This window comes from Chenopodium album, chromosome 6, assembly GCF_948465745.1.
Source record: "Chenopodium album chromosome 6, dcCheAlbu1.1, whole genome shotgun sequence".
In the NCBI taxonomy this organism is placed as follows: Eukaryota; Viridiplantae; Streptophyta; class Magnoliopsida; order Caryophyllales; family Amaranthaceae; genus Chenopodium; species Chenopodium album.
Window position 1 is genome coordinate 23,072,837 of NC_137839.1, and position 21,974 is coordinate 23,094,810.

The 21,974-nt window shown below is 33.7% G+C and overlaps 1 protein-coding gene across 3 annotated transcripts in view; it reads right to left on the reverse strand.

Annotated features, from left to right (window-relative positions):
* LOC145634751 (nudix hydrolase 3-like) overlaps positions 1-1,264 on the reverse strand; it is an 83,955-nt gene extending 82,691 nt beyond the window's left edge. For all 3 annotated transcript variants that reach the window (XR_014113527.1, XR_014113528.1, XM_081686137.1), the window contains exon 1: positions 1,020-1,264. Coding sequence is in view for 1 of the 3 variants with exons in the window: in XM_081686137.1 (XP_081542263.1) it covers positions 1,020-1,102 (83 nt within the window). In the remaining 2 variants the exon portion in view is untranslated. The remainder of the gene's footprint in view (positions 1-1,019) is intronic.
* Positions 1,265-21,974: the final 20,710 nt, after the last annotated feature.

Here is a 21,974-nt window from a genome sequence, read left to right on the forward strand (position 1 = left end):
AAAAATTAACCATCGAGGCAACATCCACCAACAGATTAATACATTGTTCATTAATAGGGGTCAATCGTTCTCAGAAAAGTAACATTAAGGCGGGTATGTTCTCTTCAGCAATAAAAATGCTAAGAAAACTTCAGCAAACATAATCTAAGATGATCTAAACCCAAGTCATCACATCATAGAACAAAACCATTAGAACCAAGCAGCATTATGACAGTGAATCATTCAGTACAAACGAATGACTTACTGGAACAAAAACACACACAAAATATATACACATATATAACAAGCTATATACAAACACAGGTAGGGTGTGTTCTATTCGCCAGATTTTTACTTATATAAACTTATCTGAACTTATTAAACCTTATTAAAACTTATTTTATTTGTAATTTGAACTTGGGCAAGCCTTATCAAGGCTTATTTTAACCTGAACTAAACTTATCTAAACTCAAATGAATCTAAACTTATTAGACCTGAAATAAGTGAAATTAAGGTGAAAGTGAGGTAAACAGAATAGACCTGTAGTCTCGGATGTTTAGATACAAGCACACAGCAAAAGAGAAATGGCAATGTCAGTGATTTAAATTAGTTTACATTAGTAAAGAAGACGGTATAATTGTTTACAGTAATGCCATTGCCAAAGTAACTAAACATAATGAGCCAACACTAAAATTCATTATGGAGTACACTATTTTCAAACTATTTTAGTTTTTGTCATTTTGTTGATCATGGATGCTGATTACGAGTTCGTTTAGTTGGTAAAGTCTTGGCGGTGATACCCAAAACCTTCGATTAGTTCCTGATTATAAAACTACCATATCACCAATATATTTCATTGCAAAACCTTCCTGAAATCAAATTCTAAAACAATTTGGATAGAATATTATTAATCAAAGCCAAGAATACAATATAAATAATGTGATAATGAAAATGCAGCACCACAAGAATTCAGTAAAATTGAATTAGAAACGAATGATTGGAAATTAAATAGGCGTCAATCGAATTCGAGAAAAATAAACCTGAGTTTGCGAACTCTGGTGTTTTGGCCAGTTTTGGTGAGAACATCGAGATACTCTTGGGGTTGAGCAGGAGGTTCATCCATGGCTTCTGGTGATGAGTTTCAGAAAGTGGTCAGTGAGAGTAAAAAAGTATAACGTGCTTTTCGAAGAAAGAAATTCCCAAACAGCCAACTGTTACTGATTCAATCAATCAATCAATCACACGAATATGTTCTCTTTTTTTTTTTCTTTTTTGTTTTTTTAAGGAAAACACGAATATGTTCTCTCGTTTCTTTATAAGGGAGAGATAAAAGCTACAGTACTACTCGTGACCTCGTGTTTTAATTTTCATTACTCCCCCCGTGTTTTTTTTAAGTGTTACACCTCTCATTTTCGGCCGTGTTTTTTTAAGTGTTACACTTCTTTTTTTTAGTAAAAAGTTACATTAAAATATTATATCTCTCGTCTCATGATCCCCACCCAAATCCACTATTACGTTTTCATTATATTTTTCCTCTCACATTCATTACTCCCTCCGTTTTTAAAATATTTGCTCCATTTCTCTTGGACACGCATGTCGATGCTAATCTTTGATCATTAATCTCTTTAATTATCAATAGGTATAACTTCTAACAATTGAAATTAATAATCTATTCATTGAGATGATTCCAACAAGTAGCCATACGACTATATTTTTTCTTATGTATAGATCACAAACATTAGTCAAAATATGATAAATGAATAGTGCAAAAAATAGAAATGGAGAAGTATTTAAAAACGAAGGGAGTACTTTTTAATAAATTATTAACCCTACTATCTTTCTTTTATAATTTTTTAATACTCCAACTACCTCATTTACCTCTTATTTTATTTAAGTCAATTAAATTACCTAAAACTATGTGCTTGTCAAACTGTAACACTTAAAAAAAACACAGAGTGAGTAACTAGTAAGTGACCCCGGACGTTGTTCCGGGTTGCTACTATTGTAGACGTACTAGTTAGGTCCCGTGTCATGCACGGTAATTTTCAATAACTATATTTAAAATTAAAATTATATGCTTTCGTATGTTACATACATTCATATCAATTGAATCCTAAAAAACAACAAAAATGGCAAGAAAAAATAACACTACTAATTAGCGACATGTGAGCAAGTATTATTGAAGTTTTCATGGAGTGCTAATTTATTGAAATTCTAATTATAAATTATTCAAGGAAATAACAACAGTATCATTTGTTGATTTGATATTCGCATTTCATTGTTTAAGCTTGTAGCTTCTATTACATAATTAAAAAAAAATCAAGAAAAAAATTATATAATCTTGTTGTAATAAACGTATGTTGTACATAATTTATATCTTTCTTAAAAAAAATAGTCCATAACAAATGATATTAAGAATATTATTTTCCATATTTTTTGCTTAAGTTTATAGTTGTCAATATATTTATTTTAGAAAGATACATCAAATCTTCAATTATACTTTGTATGTAATTATTACCTTATAAATATATGTAAAAAGATTTATTTTTGAAATTGAATTTTTTTCAAAAAAAAAAACTAAGGACACACCAGGAGATGACACGTGTCATTGCTAGTGTGTTTGTTAGTATATAGTTACTAGTTAATGCCCGAGCCATGCTCGAATTTTTCATTTAATATACACAGTAATTGAATTATCATTATGTATAATATAGAAAATTAATTTTGTTTGATGATTTTTTTTTAAAGATGTATGATACATGATTTAATAAATATCAAAATTAACACACCTTTCGGAACGATTTCCCTTAATATTGTTGAAATAGAAATGAATTCCCATTCACCATACACCCAGATGTACCATGAGCATGGTACACTCGGTTATAATACAAGGTTATTAAAAATCGCAGAAAGAACATTGCATACAAATTAAAGTACATGAGTAAAAAAAATATATATATATATCAAAACGATTCCCTCTTTGATTTAAGGTATTGATTTGTTATTTATATTCCTTGATTCATGAATTGATTTATTATTTATATTTTGTATATTAATAGAATACTTTTGATGAATAGAAGTTCATTTATTTTGTTAAGAGAGAGAAATTGAATTTATATAGAGAATTCTAAGTGATTCAATGTTATAATAGAGTTGATTTTATCGTTCCAATGTAATCTCTTAATGATGTAATTGATTAATTCATTGATGAGAGAAAAAGTTTTTTTTTTTTTTTTTTTTTTTTTAAAAAAAAAAAAACACTGTTTTCGTGCTATTTTCTGAGGTTGAAGATGATGATCTTTGTATTATGATAAATGTTCTTTTATCATTTCTTGATACATATTCTTTTATTATTGAAATGTAATATGTTCATTGAATCTGATCAATATGATCTTTTTATATGAACTATACGTTCTTTACATTATAAACATTGTACTTTAATTTATGTAGATTAAAAATGTTCTTTGATGGGTTTCATTAATACAAATAATGTTCTTTAACTTAGATAGTATGTTCTTCTTAAAATGCATTTGCTTTAAACCTCGTATTATTTCGGGTATTATGTCTTCTTTTTTTTTTTTTTTATCATTGTGCTCTCTTGTTTTATCCTTTATGTTTTTTTTGGTACGGTGAAAAATATGATTAATTTTTGTATATATTTTTTTTTAAAAAATTGAAATAAAGTACATTGAAAATGAAGTTTTAAATTTTAAATTTTGAATTTTTGAAATTTGAAAATGAAATCTTGAATAATTTTTGGTAGAATATAATCTTAGATAAAGAAATTCTGGAAAACTCAATATTTTGAAATGATTTAACATAGAATGCGTGGTAAAAATCAATTAGTAACTATCTATTACATTTTTTTAAAATTAGTTTTTCATACTTACCATGTTCTTTATATTTCAATGATGTGTTCTTTTATAATTTAATAATGTTCTTTACATTTATAAGCTATGTTCTTTCTGTTTTAATCCAGGTGTACCATGCACATGATACACCCGGGTGTACGAACCAACCATTGATGCTTAGTTTTAAAAACAAATTCCCAAATTAGTGTCCACGTAGGATTGGTTTTCAGTTCAACTTAAAACCGCTAACGGTATTAGCGGTTTTGCAATTTTTTTAAAATAAAGTCAAAGAGACATGTTTTTATTTAAAGGCGGTCTCTTTAAACTTATAAGTGTTATTGTCAGTACTCTTTTTTCTTGCTGTAGACTAAGAATTAACAAGGACGCAAAGGGACCTGTCTTATTGAAAGGCGGTCTCTTTGAAATAATCTTCCTGCACACTAAGCCTTGTGAATTAACCAAGGACGCAAAGAGACCTGTTATTGTTAGAGGCGGTCTCTTTTTTAAAATTGCTAATGATAGCGGCTTTTAAACTACAACCACTATTACAATTGGCGGTTTTAAGTTGAACCAAAAGCAAAAAAAAAAAAAAAAAAAAAAAAAACAATCCTACGTGGACACTATGTAGGGAATTTATTTATAAATCAATGTATTATGGGAATTGATTTTTATTTCAACAATATTATGGGAAATTGTTCTTTCGTCTTTTGTTCAGTCAAAGATTCAAAATTGAATATGGGAGCTTAAATAATGAGATAAGAATAACTTCAAGTATTTTTAGAACATACACACAAAAAAAAAAAAAAAAAAAAAAAAAAAAAATACTCCCTAAGTTTTTAGCGGGAAAATATTTTATGAGAAGTTGACACGTGTAATCTTGGGACATTTTGATGATTACTTTAGTATATAGTATAGGTAGATTGATAATTGATAATTTTTTTAAAAGGCTCTTCAAAACTTCAATTGTCATTGTCATTGTCAAACCAAAATTGAGTTATTTTTTTTTAAAATAGTTTTTTTTTTTTTTTTTTTTTTTTTTTTTTTTTTTTTTTTTTTAAGTTAAACCTTGTGGTTTTCACTGATATGAATTTTTTTCCATATAAATACCATAGTTGATATTGACATAGATGGTTAAAAAGTTATATGTATTATAGGAGGTTGAGGGTTTGAACCTCCTTATCCTTATGTTTTATACTAACTAATGTTAGTTGCTTAGGTGATGTGGCATCATGAGATGTTGGGAAGATGGCGTGGCACAACAAAATAGGGACTACGTGTAACACCCTAGAAATTCCTTTCTTTCAAAATACATGTTTTGCCCCGGTTAAAAATTTTAAATAGGAATATCTAAGATATTACCGCCACCGTGAAAACGGCTAAGGCAACCATCAAAGACACACAATGGAAGACTAACTTCAAAACCGTTCAAAACAAGTCAACTTGAAAAGTCAACCAACGAAAGTAAAGTCAAAACCAAAGTCAAATAAAATCAAACTACAACTTGGAACCATTAAAGGCCCTTATTCAAAAACCGTTCCAAAACCAAACCTTTGTGTTAGTCCACATAAAATAAGTCATAAATAAATAAAGCATAAAACACCTTGTAACCTAATGAAAACTAGTAAGATTCACTCTTCTCTTATGCCCCATCATGATCATGCTTCAATACCTGAAAAGTTTATCTCTACTTGTTTCCACTACTCTCCATTAGAAATGGGTCATCATAGGGCCAAGGTAAAGACATGGCCAAATACACAAACACACACAATCAGCAAAGCTGAGTACATAAGCGTAAATTAGCCACACTAACATGCTTTCACCTATCAACACACACTTACCTCATTGCACCTGTTCACAAGCATACACACCAATCAACAAGACACAATGACTAGACACTAATTAATTCATTTTGCGTTGATTACGCATCGAACGAGTTTCCACCTCCTAACCTCCCCCAAATAAATTTGAGGTTAACTGACACGGGAGCTAACCGTGCCAGCGACAAAACCACTCAAAGGTGGCGGAATTCCTGCGCATAATAGTAAATAATGCGTCCTGTACTTCATTAGAAGTTATGGTTAAATATAAAACCCCATAACTCCCCCCATTGTTCATACTCAAGGTATATACGTTCCAAGAGTTTTGGTGCGTAATCTCTTTCACTTTACGTTATTTACATATTATTAGACTTGGTGATGACTCTCAAAGCATAATAAGTCAATCAACAATAATTATTCAATCAAACAAACATACCAATTTAATTCTTGAATAATTAGTGACCACATATTATTTATTGTTGAACCCTTTTTAATTCTACCTCATTGTCAAAGACACCTTAAACGCATAATGCGCCAAAAATCCTATCCCTCGGTGTTAAAAACACCTTAAGTGCACAAAGGCACCAACATACAATTTACTCCTTGTGTACATAGACACTTATATAGCTCCTTCCTCATGCTTAAAGCATCAATAAAAATTATTTGAACCATAATAAAATTCCTTTTCAATATTCCAAACATAATTAAACATGTAGTTTAATTAATCATGCCTTCAAACATGCCATAAATAAAAATGTGGTTCAAACACAACATGCCCAAAATATAATTTTCCAATCCATAACCAACACAAATAGTTCATGCTTCACAATTTAATCACAAACACCATAAATTCACAATTCCATACATAAACCTTAGCATGATACTACTTGTAATTGATTGAAATCAAACCTAACATGATTCTACATCATCAAAATATGCTAAGTACGCGTACGTACCTCAAATAAGCTCTTAAAATAACCGAGTACTCTACAACAATTCTCGAACCAAGTCTCCTACATAAAGGGACAATAATACTATATTAATTACCCTAGTATACACAATTTCCAGCAACTTAAACTCACTTTAAATAACTTATAATAATCTGAAAATTATTTAAAAACCCCTAATTAAACTCCTTTTTAATGGATAATCACACCCTTTTATTAAAAATCACAATTATACTACTTTAAATAAAATTCCAACATTTTAAACTAATAAAAAATCCTTTACAACTTCATCAAAATACATCTTTATACTTAAATTATCCATAGAAACATTAAATTATCTCTTACCCCTTTTAAACTCAAAGATAAAATTTAAAGCATAAAAAAAAACTTCGTTAAAAATCAAAAACTGCTCAAAAATCGTATTTAGAGGCTGAATTTGGCCACGAGAGGGTTTTTTTTTATCAAACACTACTTTTTTTTTTTTTAATCAAACACTACTTTTTTTTATCGTAAAAATCGTAAAAATCAAACACTACTTTTTTTTATCAAAATCGAAGGAGTTTAAAACCTGATCGGGATTAAAACGGGATTAATATTAACGAACGGAAATCTAATAATTAAAACATAAATTTACGTGTTCAAAATAATATGGAATTAAGTTAAACTAATAAGTAGTTATAATCACCAAAATTTCAAAACATTTTTACTATAAAAGCCCTAAATCAATTATTCATAAAAACCCTAAAATCATGATTTTCAATAATTAAAAACCCTAGGTTATAATATTTACAAAATCTGAAAATTATAAAGTTCAATCATCAAAATACAATTTGATACTAATTAAATTAATTTCAAACAATAAAATAAAAACCCATAAATCAATAATTATAATTACACAAATTAATAAAACAAAGGAGAGAGAAAATAAGACTAACCTTTTTGTGTGGGAAATTTTTTGGGGATTCATGGGGTATTTATAGAGTAGAGAGTGTAGGGTTAAATTTGGGCTTATAAAAATGTGGGCTTGAGTTATGGGATAAGGCTTAAGTTATGAGATAGGGCTTAAGTTATAGGTTTTGAATGAGTTATTCCAATAAGAGTATGTAGGAATAATTTACATTGCCCAATAATTAATAAACGTTTGGCGCAAAACATATTTTACTTTTATAAAACTTTATATTTAAAATACTTTAACCCTGTAAAATATTTAATTAAAATACTTGAGCCCTTGACAATACATTTTATTAATACTTAAATACTTTATAAAAATACATAAAAAATACGGGGTATTACACTACGTGGCACATCAACGTTTTTAGGAACGCCTTTTAATATATTTTAATGAATTACTAACGTTTTTTTTTAAAAAAAAATTACTAACATTTTTTTTGGGGAAAAAAGAAATCATTTTAAAGATTAATGGATGAAAATATGATAGGAGATATTAATATATTATTGATTTTTTTTCTTTATATATCAGATGTCTTAATCTTAATTAAGAAAAAAAATAGTGGATCTAAATATACTAATCGCAATCTTTATTATTATGAATCTATAGCTCTACATCTTCAACTTTTTAATTTTTTTTTTTATAATTTTATCTCGTTTATCTTAATAACTACTCCCTCTGTCCTTTTATTAGAGTCTCATTTATAATATTTATTACTCACATAATAAAGAGAAATGAGAGTCAAATAAATGGACGGAGGTACCGAGGGAATATTCAATAGTCTAAGATTTTAAAATAAAAATTATTAAAATTTCATGTTTTTGTTCTATTTTGCTGGTGGTTTGTTAAGGGAGTAAGGCTCTAGATCTCTTTTTAATATTTTTTTTCCAACAGCTAAAAAAAAGTTTTTGAAGGGAAATTTTTTGTTATAGAAGCAACATGTGTACTTTAGAATATAATTCTGGTGATTACTTTAATACGTGTGTGTGTTTTTTTATATTTATATATATATGTGTGTGTGTGTGTGTGTGCAATATAAATATTTTAAGCAAAACATAATAAATCGTGATCGATCCATTTAGTTAGATTGATTAAGCTAGAAAATATTCTAATTAACTTCATAGTATAATAATTTTTTGAAAATGTTAGCATTCCTTTTTTATTCATTATAGAAATTTGAAGAATTAATAAAGAGGAAAAAATAATCCAAACTCTACTATCACTAATAAATTGTGTAATTCGCCATTTAGTCATAAAAGATTTTCGAAAAATGTATAATTAATCCATATTTTTCAAACATTAGCTTTATTTTGAAATGGAAAAAAATAAAACGAAAAAATAAGAGAGAATGATATATGTCACAAATAGTTTAGGAGGGAAAATTTTTTGTAAGAAGGTGACACATGTCCAGTGGTGATGTTAGCGGTAATTATTTTAGTATTAATTATAGATAGTCATCTATAGATAGATAGATACCGCTAGTTTTAATGCTTCTTACTACATTTATTTGATGACTCTATTTGAATACTTTTCTAGAGTATTGTTGATCTTAAGTTTTGATGATGACTCAAGGAACCTAAGCAAACCCATAAGGGCTTTAACCTTTGTCTATTAGCTTTGATGTGTTTGACAGGTTCCTATTGGCAACGAAGTTCTAGAGTCAGAATGGAGCATGGAACAAGTCTTAAGATTGAGCTATGGACGAGCATAGAAGACAATCAGAAACCTAGTTCCTTGAGTGAGGAACTGAAGTTCCTTGAGTGAGGAACTGAAGCTCCAGAGTCGAAGCTTCACTGAGTTCCAAGAAGTCTATTGTATCTTTATTATTTATTTTAGGCTTCTTGTATATTTGTTAAGTACTTTGATTATTGATAGGATTTTAAGTGGATTTAATTTCAGTTTATAAAGATTTTATTTTCCTTGTTTAAAAAGATTCTATTTTATTTTCGGAAAATTATCTTTTAAAACTATTCTATTTTCTTAAAGATTTTCTTGTTTAAATTCTATCCAAATATTTTGAAAAATCTGACTTGGTAAAATCTCCTTTGAAAACTCTTTTTAAACGGATCTTTTACTTGGTCAAGGAGGTTGAGAAAATTAAGGAAACAGTAAACTACTTCCTCAAGTATACTTCAGCTTGTTGCCCAAGCCTCCACGAACTGCATTTCCTAGTTTCATGGGAGTTGTGGTAAAGTGGGAGTCAAGGCAGACGTGGGAGTTTTTCAACTGATCTCCTCTAGTATAAATAGGATTAGTTTTCTGTTTTGAAAAAGACACTTGAGCATTACAATTCTTAGCTTTTCTAAAAGAGTCAAAAATCCACTTAAGTCCTTGAGTGTCCTTGTACTCAGCATCTTAGAGTTTTAATTCGAGTTGTATTGTGGAAGAGTTTGGGTAAACTCTAGAGTGTGTAGATTGCTTTGAGCGAAGCAAGGAGAAAGAGAGAGATTTGAGAGCTCAACTGATTAAGGGATCAGTTGAGGGGGAACTTAAGTTCGTAGAGGAACTTGAGTTTAGAGTCTTAATTTGTAATAGGTTGTTTGCCCTATTATTATTAAGAATTGAGTTTAAAATCCCTTGTGGTCGTGGTTTTTCTTCTTGATTAGGGCCAAGAAGTTTTCCACGTAAAATCTCTCTTGCACTTTAAAGTTTTTGTTTAAGTTTCTTTTAGAATTCCGCAAAAATTACCCCAGTTCCTCCTCAATACAATTCACCCCCCCTCTTGTATTGTTCATTCAAGTCAACAAGTATTAATACTTTCAGGGTCAATTTGAGGACTTTTAAGAATCTATCTATTTATTACATGTGATGACCTTCCATATGTTTATATTTCAGAATCCATTGATTTGTCAAATCTATACAAAATTTTATAATTTTCAAGTGGATGTCCTTGTGCATTCAGATCATTGATCTTTTTTCATAATTACAAACTACGCCTACAAAAGTGTCATCACTCCTCATCAAAACGAGAATTTCTCATCCTTTACTAAGTTGAGTCTAATTAAGGGGTAAAAAAGGAAATACACTTATTGATTAAAACATTATGTAGAGAGAAGGTGAAAAGACATTGGTCCCACGTTTTGTACCTTATGCAAATTCAAAAAAAAATTGAAAGGGGTTGAAGTTGGTATTTAAGGAGAGAGAGAGCCATTTGATAACATAGAGAGATCAAAGCAAATTAAAACCCTAAGAGAGAGAAAGTTTGAATATATTTGAAGACAATTTCGCATCCTTAACTTGTAATTGAGACTCGTAACAGTTGCGACTCAACTACTGGTGGTGTTTGCCGGATTTTGGTCGGCAACGTTGGAAGGAAGGTGCCGCTAGTGACTGACGAGGATGTAAGTTTCAGTGTATTGTTTTAATTTTTTAACAAAATTTGTGTGTGTTTTATCATTTGTTGAATCTCGAAAATATCTCAAATTTATTTGTTGAATCTCGAATTCCCAACTTTTAGGGTTTTAATCACTCAACTATTTGTCAAATTAAGGGTTTATACTAGGCAATTATTTTCAAATTTCGCCTACTATCCTTTGCATTTTCCAAATTTATTGTTTGTCTCTGAATTCTGTATATCATGTGTTTGCATTGAAGTATTATAATAGTATATGATAGTAGAAGGGTGTTTGGTGAACAGTGTATGCTTGTTCTAATTAAGTTCCTAAGTAATCTAAGATTTCCTCACAACTTGTGCTTGTGTTTTGACTTAATACTTGATTTGCTATGATGCCCTCTTTCGAGCATGATTGGTTAAAATTACTGTTTTCTTGAATTAATTTTGTTGTTTCGTGAATTCCGTCTTATTATCTTGGTTTAAATTGGTTAATTATATGTTAAATTCAATTTATTTTTGGGTAATTATTTGTTAAATATGTGAAGTGCTTAAATTCTATGTCAAATAAGTGTAATTATTTGATGGGGAATTTTGACTGCAATTTGAAGAGGGGTTTTTATGTGTATAATTGTTTTGAATGTTGTTGGTTGTATATTGATGATGTTTTCTCATCTATCTTAAGTTGTTGTAGAAATAGAATCTGTGAGCATTAGCTGATACCATAATATTTCAACTTCAATAGTGGTATTAGAGACTGTTGTTCAACCATTATATTGCTGATCTAATACCATAATGTTGCTTGTTGGTACCTTCTTATTGATACCATTAATAAGCTGATACCATCGAATTGGTTGGTGGTATTTGATATGAAGCCATTTAGATGTATGGGTGTTTATTTGTTTGAGAATTTGACAGTTTGGGTATATGTGAACTTGTTAGGTGGTGTTGGTTGTGTGTCCAATAAATTATTGATATTTTTTTTTGCGTGTGTTGTTCTAATGTAGTCATGGTATCGGAGCAGTTCAATGACTCCTCAATAGGATGCAGAAGTAATTGGGGGGGGGGGGGTTATGTTCATAATGATTTTAAAATACCTTTTAAAGAGTTTGAGCACATTTGTTCTCTGATAATGATTTGCATAATGAATTTATTGATTGTTTTTGTGTTGTACTGTTTGCAATGTAGCCTTAAATAGATAATGAGAACTTGGAATGCTCCAGCTGCTTCATCTAGCAAACAGGCCAACAACAATTAAAAATAAAATGAAAGCTCCGGTTGTTGAGGATGCATGGATAATATTATAACTTTGACGGACTGATCAGTAGAGCGGACGATTCTAATGATGTTGACTATGTGGTGGATGAAGAAAAAGACTATGTCGAAGCTGATATAAATGCTGGTGATTATGAGGTGGAGTCAGAGTACCTTGTTACTCACCACACTAATAAGAAGTGTAAAGTTGTTCCCCCGCCAAAACTGAGCAGATCCCCACAGACACGGCCGAGGATTATGAGAAGAGCACAACGACTGGTAGTAATTGAACAAGAAGATAATGTAGAGGTAAAGAAACAATTTTTTTTTTTGAAACCGGTAAAGAAACAATTTAATTTCAAGGAGTTTGTTCTTTATCTTTCATTAGACTTTGTTTAATGAGTTTCCGTATGCAGAATGGTAAATGATATTGAGGTTTTTTTTTTTTTTTTATTTATTTATTTATTTTTTTTAACTATAGTTTGTTGTTGGACAATTGGGGCTAACTTTGGTTGAGGGGAAAAAAAAAAGAGGTGTGATGAAGCCACATAGTTGAGGAATTACAGTTGGAAGGTATAGTTTGTCGATTAAAGGTCTTTTGTGGATTGTATTTTCTTCATGTGTATTTGTTGACTTAAGGTATATTTTGTTATTTTATTTCAGCCAACGAATTTCAACTGTCGTGTAGGTGCATTTTTTGATGTTATGAAGGCGATGAAAATAGATGAGAACAAAATAAAGTTGTTGGAGGAAAATGGGTTTGGAGGGTTGTTGAAGCTGCCTTTAATAAAGATCGATGGCGGGTTTTGTTACTAGCTTATGGCAAGGATTGATCATGAGAAGAATGTGCTAACTAGAGGAGATAAAAGGGAACTACCGTTATGCCCTCAATAGTGGAGGTGCATATTTGGGCTTCCTCGGGGTCCAAACCACGTGCTTGTTAAAATTTAGAATGCAGCTATGCAAGCAAGGTTGATCGTATTGTTGAGCTAGCATTATGGGAGATTATAAAAGACGATGTCTGTCATATTAAGATTTAGCAGGCAGTCAATGAGCTGCCTTTGATGCCGATTATAACATACCATGAGAAGGATGAGTCTATAAAGGCCTTCTTGCTAATGATGTTGGGACTGCTGATATGTCTGACAGGCTAAAGTCGTATCACCCAATCAAAAGTAATTCCTAAATCCTCTAAATAATGCAGATAGGGAAGTAGGGTTGAATCCATAGGGAAACTGGTCTTTCTATTCCTGATCAATTAAAGCAATCTAAATTATTAAGTAACAAATTAATAATATGGGAAGGAAACTAAACTACGGAGATTGAGAGTAAAGAGAAATCAATGAATAAAGGCCTAGGGCATAGGTTCACCAATAAATAACATTCTAGGGTAAAACATAATAATCAATCATCAATGCATCAATTAATCAGATCATAAAGGGCTTTCGCTACGTATTACAATCACAAAATTAATCTACCGGTATTAAATCTCATCTCTCGAATCTCGACTTAACCATTTATAAATTAATCTGCCGATTGAAACTAAGCCTAAATATCAATTCTCATCTCTCGAATCTCGAATTAATATTGCGTAACTCATACATAAAAGACCAGCGCTAATCTAGTTGCAGAGCATTAAATCAATCAATAGGAAATTAATCAAGCATTGATAATCAACAACAATAAATTACCCCTTCATATTATTTATGGATCCCCATAAACGCTAGAAAGAAAACTACTCAGACATAATTAAAACTAAACTAATCAAAGCAATTAAACAATACATGATGAAAGAAATAAAATAAATAACTGAGATTAAAGTAGAAGAAATCATTACCAAAGTAATCAGAATTAAGGAGTTGAATTAAGATCAAAATAGAGAACAAAGTTGTAGAGAGAGAAAATAATCTAAGACTAAGTAGAGAGAGAAAGTCTAAGAGAAGAAGTTAACAAAACAAAAAGCATTAAATCGTATTTATACAAAAATAATTACTCCTAATTAAAACTAAGAATCTCTGCTAAATAAAACTCTTCAGAAATCTCGCGCCCGATCGGGCCCGCCTTTTTTTCCATTATAAGCGTCTCTCGCGCACGGCCGGGCGCAAACTCGGGCGCAAACTCTTTTTCTTCATAAACCCCGTCCGGTCAGGCACCCCTCCAGGCGGGAGCTTATTTTGGTCGGGCCTGGACACTTAGGCAAGTTTGGAATTTGATTGGGCTCCGATTCTTCGGCCCAATCCGGATTTCCTCTCCTGGTCTTGAATACTCGGTCCAAATGCCTCGGAATCTCAAATGCTAAGCCCTTAATCACCGGTTCGATGACTCTAACCGGCCCTGGGCTATAAAAAGTGGTCGTGCTCCTCTAATGCTCGTAGTCACTTCATAATATCCCTAGAAAATGCTCTAAAAGTGCAAATCCCTACAAAAGTCAACCAAAACTACAAAAACATTAGAAACACCAATTAGTAATAAAAGTGGCTCTAAAGAGCCAAAAATACTAGCAATTATGACCAAGGAACGGGGGTAAAACACTATATAAAATGGACATATCAATGTCCCATTACGAATGATCAAAGCATGGCAACTGCATTATTGCCCGCTGTTTTCCAAGGGGCTGCTGCAACGGATTTTGATTATTGGTGTTCATCTGCACACAGTTGGTTGATGACTTGTGTCAGAGATTTTAGGAAGAGGCTTCACAACAAAGGGTATTCAGCTAGTGGTGGTGGATTTGTTTTATTCCTTTAGGTCTGATGTCTTATTGAACCTTTTTGAAAGCTAATCCGTATTATTTTTCTATGCATATTGAGGTGTTCTTCCTTTTGCAATTTTAATCGCTTATTTTTATGTGAATGTTGTTGTGTATTCTACTCCTTCAAATCTTTTACTTGGAACACCTTGCATTGCCTCCTTTGAGTTGAAGGCATATGTCAAGATCAGAGGTGTGGACTTAGAAGAAACTCACTGCTGCTATTCATGCTGATTTGCTCTCGTCACTATACAATGGGAAACTGAAGGTAAATGTGTATTATGTGTGATACAATATTTTGGTTTCTTTTTATTCTGATGAACTAATGTATTAATTGTTCATATTGCAACTTGTAGACTTTTGATGTTGCTTATGGGAACAACTTCCTTTGGTTGGAAGGGACTCATTCCAACCGTTAGAAATTAGGCTTGCAAATGAGGTAAAGGATTAGGAGTGTTGCTATATTTTGTGGCTATGGTTATATAAAACTCATTGTTTTTTTTGTTTACGCTAGGTTTTGGAAATGATGAAGCCTATGTTTGAGAATATGGAGAAGATGCTGAAAGCTCGCAACAACATAAGCATACCTACTTTGAGGAATGCGCCAAAGGAAAGGTCCCCTGTTAAGAGGTCCCCTGTTTGCAGGCCCCCTGTTCCGAGTAATGTTGATGTTTGTATTGTTCTAACTCTTCAATTAAGGAGCGCGAGTGTAGGGAATATTTCAAGCATTATCCCTAGCTTGAACCCCACTGTGATCATACACTAAAGTACGGTGGCGTCCAAAGGGAAAGAAGATAGAGCAAAGAGTCGCCAACAAGTTTTAGGAACTTGTAAACCGTTCACGAGGTGAAGGTTACACCCCTTAACGATTCAAGAGATCGCCAACTCCAATAGATCTTGAACCATGATTGGTAGTTAGGGGATGAAGGTATAAATCCAACCTAAAAGAGATTGAACCCGCCCTAATAATAGGTCTCTACTTTATTCTGATCGTATTCATGTGCGCTTTCTGACTAACATGCAATCAATAGGATTAACCCTAAACCTGTTTATCTATGTTGGTTGAATATTAATGCACAAATAAAAATATTATTGGCGATCACTTGAATCATAATTAAATTTAACTCTAAACAAGATTAATAATTATTTTATTAAGCGTGATTACAAGTACAAATTCCTTTTAAACATGCATAAAAGGCGTGATCAAGCAATAATAATAAAAATCAAGCAACATAATAATAATCATAATAACAATTATAATAAAAATAATTAAAATAATCATGTTAAAGTATAATAATAGGAAGATCCTAGACATGATACTAACAAGATTAATAACAAACCTTAGCATGTCACTAAGCAATAAAAATCATAGCTTTAACCCTAACATGATACTAACAATCATAAATATTACGAAAGACAATAAAAGGCATCATAAAAATCATAATTGATATTATATTTTTTACCCTAAACATGATACTAGGAATTTATTGTTGTCACCCTAAACATCAAATTAAGAAAAGCATCATAACATGATACTAGGAATCAAAATAACATCCTAAACATGATTTCTACATCATAATATCAATGAATCAATTAAAGCACTTACTTGGATGCCTCGTACCTCTTTCTAATAACAAAATACACGCGTTAGTAACTTCAAGGAAAATATAAACAACAATTAAATTAAATAATAGAGATCTGGGACCAAACCCTCAGAAATTAAAACCTTTCACGTCTAGGGAGAAGGCAACTTCGAATAATGCTAGGTGTGTCTATGTCTTGTGAATGCGGAATTTTGTATGAAAATTGATTTAGAAAAGAGAGAAAAAGAAAGCTTTACCTTTGAGAGAGAAAAGAATTAGAGAGTTGATGATCTTTGATGAGAATTGATTAGAATTGATGATTGAAAACGGAGTTTTTAGGAGGCTATTTATAGAGAAAATCAGCCAAAAAGATAGAAAATAAACCAGAATTCTGACGTGAAAAAACGAAGTTAGCGCCAGACGCTGACATTAGCGTCGGACGCTAACGCTAGCGCCAGGCGCTAACCAGGTTTTTTTTTTACGCATTTTCTAAATTTAGATAAAATTTAACCGTACAGGAGGATAAAATCGTATTTTCCTCAAAAATGCTCTTTTATTCTGATTAAAATTCCAAAAAGTCAACAAAAGTCAATTTATCAATGCTAATTGAATTAGGAATGAAAAGAACCTTCTTGAAGAATCTAGAAGACTAAAACCATTCCTAATTGCCTTAGGAATGATAAATCCATATTAGGCCCTCCTCTAGATCACTGGGCCGCATATAGGGCTCAAACCGGGCTCAGTTTAGTAATTTAGCCATAACTTCCTCATTATTCATCGTAATTGGGCTTATAATATATCGTTGGAAATATTTTTGCAATCCCCATCCAACTACATCCTTATTGGACCCATATAATGGACCAACCAAATTGGATTGGCTGTTTTCTTAAAATAGGTTTTCAAAAACAGAGAGAAAAGAAAAGAAATTAAAACTATCCGCAACACTAAACTTTCCACACTTTCACTTCATTCGATTACGATTCGACGTGAAAATTACTCATCACCGGGTTTGGTTTTGGGGAGACACAAATGGGTGTCTATAGAAGCCCCCACTTTGACTGAGTTTGGAGAAACGCAAGTTTCGAAAAACAAAAGTCAAAGTATCGATAGGGACGGAGAATTATTCAGAACGTTCTGCGATTTTAAAACATTCTTGTAACGCCGATACCTACAAACTAGCGTTAGTTAAACAGATAAAAGAGTTAAGAAACCCGTAACTTGCACCATCGAGCACACGTCTTTTCAGTAACCAATTTATTGCCGTATTGCTGTATTTCTGTATTTTTGACGACCTCCTGCAAGCTAGAGAATGCCGCTTGAAGACTGCTACGCTTGTAACTGCCTCCAATTCCGCTATGATATACTTCTTCAAGCTAGAGAACCCCATCGAAGATTGCTTCGCTTGAAACGACCTTCTAGCACTTTGTGACCATCTTCACCAAGCCAGGGAACACGATCGAAGACAAATTCGCTTGAAATCACCTTCAGTTGTTTGTGAAAACTCTCCGCAAGCTAAGGAATGCTGCCGAAGATATCCTCGCTTGAAGTTATCTTCATTTGTTGCGATAATATTCCAAGGAAAATTACCGAAGACCCACACTTGTCGATCTTTAAAAGCTTGCTTGAACTTTGCTTCCGCTATGCCTATACGTCGGCGCTTCTGTTGCTTTTGAACCTATATGTCGGTGTATTTTGCTGAATGAACCAGCATGTCGGTGCTTTGCGATGAGCCAATGCTTAGGCGCTTTAAGCTAAGTGAGACGATCATTCATCAGGTCGATCACTTCATGTAATTGTAATCAAACCGATTACTAAAATCATGTCAAATTGCTTAGAGGGGCTAACTGGCATACCAAGGAACCCAAAATTTATTGCAAGAGGTTGTAATAACCGCACTGAGTGGCTGGATAGTCTAGCGCCACTTAAATAACTCTAGCGCCGCATATTTAGCTGTAGCGCCAGGCGCTAAGCCTTATCGACCGGCGCTAAGGTCTGTCGCTTGGCGCTAGTGTCGGGTTTTCCATAATACCCTTCTCTTCTTCATTTCCGCTGCTGTTGCTCGTGTTTTGCTCGAGAATTCGCTCAAAATTTCATTTGGCTCGTTCTTGCTCGTTTCTCAACCGAATTCGCTCAAATTTGTTGCAAATCAAAGCTTATTCCATCCATTTTCCCGATCTATGTAAGTTTTTTCCAAACTCACCCGATTTTATTGAATTTCGCATGTATTTGTTCACGAATTTCTTGAAAAATCGAGATTTAAATTGCTTAATTCTCTTTGTTTGTCAAATTTTATTCCATGAAATTGCTTGATTATGTATATATTGCCTTGGGAGTAATTTGAGACTTGTTTGACTCAATTTGGTGAAGAAACGAACAAATTACCATTGTTGGACCTCTTAAGGTCGGGAAGACAATGTGGCTTGTTCTTGACGTTTTTGCTAGCAATTCTTGTCCAATTTGTCACAATAATTACCACAGTATTACCACAGTATTGCAACTCTTGCAGCGACTTTTGATGACGATGCGACCACCCGAGAGCAGCGGGTGCGCATCTTCGTACTTATCTTGCTGTCAGGGATGTTCTCCCCTAACAAGGGTATTAGAGTGCTGCTTTACTACCTGCCTGCAGTCCGTGGTCTACACCGGATCGGGACTTATGATTGGCCATCTTGGCCTATGCTGACTTCATCCGAGCGTTATGAGACTCGTGTCGACACCGGTCCTTCACGGGGAACGTTGCTCTATCCGGCTTTTGGAGGGTCGTAGAGGTATACTTTATCTCCCATAAAGTTTAGCTCTAAGCTTTGATTAGCACTTGATGATGATTTTTGCCTTTTGTAGATCTAGTTCTACCAGTACTTTCCCTCGGTTGCGCCGGCGAGACCATCGCCGCGCGGGTTTCCAATGAGTGCTTCCTGGGGAAGCTGCCGTGCTGGGATGTCCACTGCTTACGTTCGAGATTGGATTATCTCGGTATGATTCTTTGTATATTTGGATACTTTGCACTTCCTTCGATAGATTAACATTCTTTGCAAGGGCCTGACGTGTTGTACCGGCCGTGGGTCGGCTTGGTTGTCCCTGGACTAGCCGCGCAGTATACTGCTGAGCATTGCTATTTCTTAGGGACATATGGAGCGATCGTGTATCTTGGAGAGAGGGTTTCTATTCAGCATTCTTCGGACACCTTTGTCGTTCTCGCTCCTCCACCGCATCACATGTTCAACGCCGTGAGGTTGGTGAGCATGTCAAAGAGAGCTGGTACCCCTTGGCGATCTTATACGATCCCTGGGCGGTGCTATGAGGAGGAGCTACTGCCGTTGTTAGCTTCAGTCCATCTACTGGCTGAGGAGGTGGCGGTATGATGTTCAACTTTTACTTTTCGTTAAGTAGCCCCCAAGTAATGCTTTACTGACTTCGATTTGTTTTTGTCAGGCTGAATCTACTGAGTTCGTGCCACCCCGTATGTCTATTCATTATCAAGGGACATACAGGCCGATTGAGGAGATAATTCCTCCAGCTCCTGAGGGTGAGCGCTTTGTGGAGCGGTCGATCCCTCGCCATCAGACTCGGGTAACCTTAGTTATTCGCAACTTTTGTCCATATATGTTATACATATTTACTAACTTTATTTTCTTGACAGTTCTCACGCGAGGTGGTCATGGCGATGGCACGGTGCATAGATGCCTTCCGGAGTCAGCTCGTTCGGATGAGGAACGTGGCTACATGTCGTCGAGACGACGCCGTTCAGGAGGTAGCTTCCCTTCTTATGTTTTTGCATCACTGCTTCTATTTTGCGTGTTTCTGATTTTAGTTTCTTTTGCAGGGTCGGCCCAATCCTTCTCGTACCCGTACGAGACCTGAGGTGCAGAGGGAGCCGGCGAGGTCTAGCTTGAGACGTCACCGCACTGGTTCTGGCGGTCGAGGCGGTCGTTCTGAGGCTGCCTGCACCGAGGCAGTAGAGGGCTCAGGCTCTTCATCTAAGGGTGCGCATGCTGCGCCGGTAGTCTAGGGAGAGGCAGTAGGGGATCCTTCTCCTTAGATGCCCATGACCCTTTAAAGCCTAGGACTTTACACTTGTTAGGGTGTATTAGGATTTGAATTCCGGACTGTTTGGGAGACCTTTGAATTAGAGATGATTCTAGCATATATGCTTTTTTGTAAGAAACAAGTAGGAGTCGCCAATGAGTTTTAGGAAAAACCCATAAACCTCGTTCATGCCTTTCTCCCAAGTAGAGTTCAAGGGATATTTAGCATGAATCATAAGTTTACCCATGCCCAAATTAGTCTAGAAAACCAGAAATGAGTTAGGGAGCGAGGGTACTAAGATAATGTTCCCTTTAGAGGGGAATCGCGATCCTAGCCCTAGTGCGGCCTCTACTAGCTCTTCCTTTGCACAATTTCATTGCCAAACAATATATGCAACGTGATACCTAAAAACTATGTTAATTGATTTTATTTACACACATTAATTCACATAGGAATTACATCATAAGGTCGTTATTCTTATTTAATCAAATTCGTGAAAAGAACAATAAAATAAACAATATTTGCCTTGACTTAGGTGATCAACCAACAATTATTTTATTCAATTCTAATCTTGATTAACGAAAGAATACTATGTGAAATCAATTAATTTATTATTTTAAGGCGATCAAACAACACTAATTAATTAATTATAGTTCTTTTAAACAATAAAAATAATGGTGATTTAACTAAGTGCTCGGGAATTCACCACTTCTCTTTGCTAGATCTCCGTTTAGAACACTTATGGATTTGGGGAACCTCCACAGTAGTAACAAAATATCGAAAAGGTTGAGTGTTTAGGACAAGAGGGTTTGGATGCACAAGTTCACAAGTATTCTGCTAGAGTTTAGGTTAATTTTTCTGTGTTGAAGCCTCGGATTAGGGTCTTATTTATAGGGAATGATTAGGTTTAGGGTTTCGAGCATTCTGCCACAGCAGGTGTCGCGCGCAACTGAGTAGGTTGCGTGCGGTATACGTGCGTAACTATTTGTCTTGCGCGCAACCCTATGGTAAGATTCGATTTTCTTATATTTTAATATTCTGAATCTTACGCGAGCGCATCTCTGAAAGTTGCGCGGCTTGCCGCGCGCAACTTAATAAGTTGCGCGCGATTGCTGAGCGCGACTTTGTGAGATGCGCGCGATATTTTTCGCGGCAACTTTTATTTTAACCTAGACGCTCCTAAATCCGTCATTATTGGCTTTTAAGCACGGGCTTAAACCTTATTATGATCGGGTTTAGTTACTTTGGACCTTGTGTTGGCCTTTGTTCTTTTATCTGGGCTAGTCTTTTGTGTTTTGTGGCTTAACCAGTTATCCATAAGCATTCTTTACTTTGATCCAACACGAAGATGGTTTTATTTATCGTCATTGCACTTCCTGTCAGGACAGGAGGCTAAAAGTAGATGTCTCCAGTTAGCCCCCAGTTTGATCGAGTCTAGAATAGACGATGATCAAAGTAGTCAAGGAAAAATCCGAGACTCATTCTGCA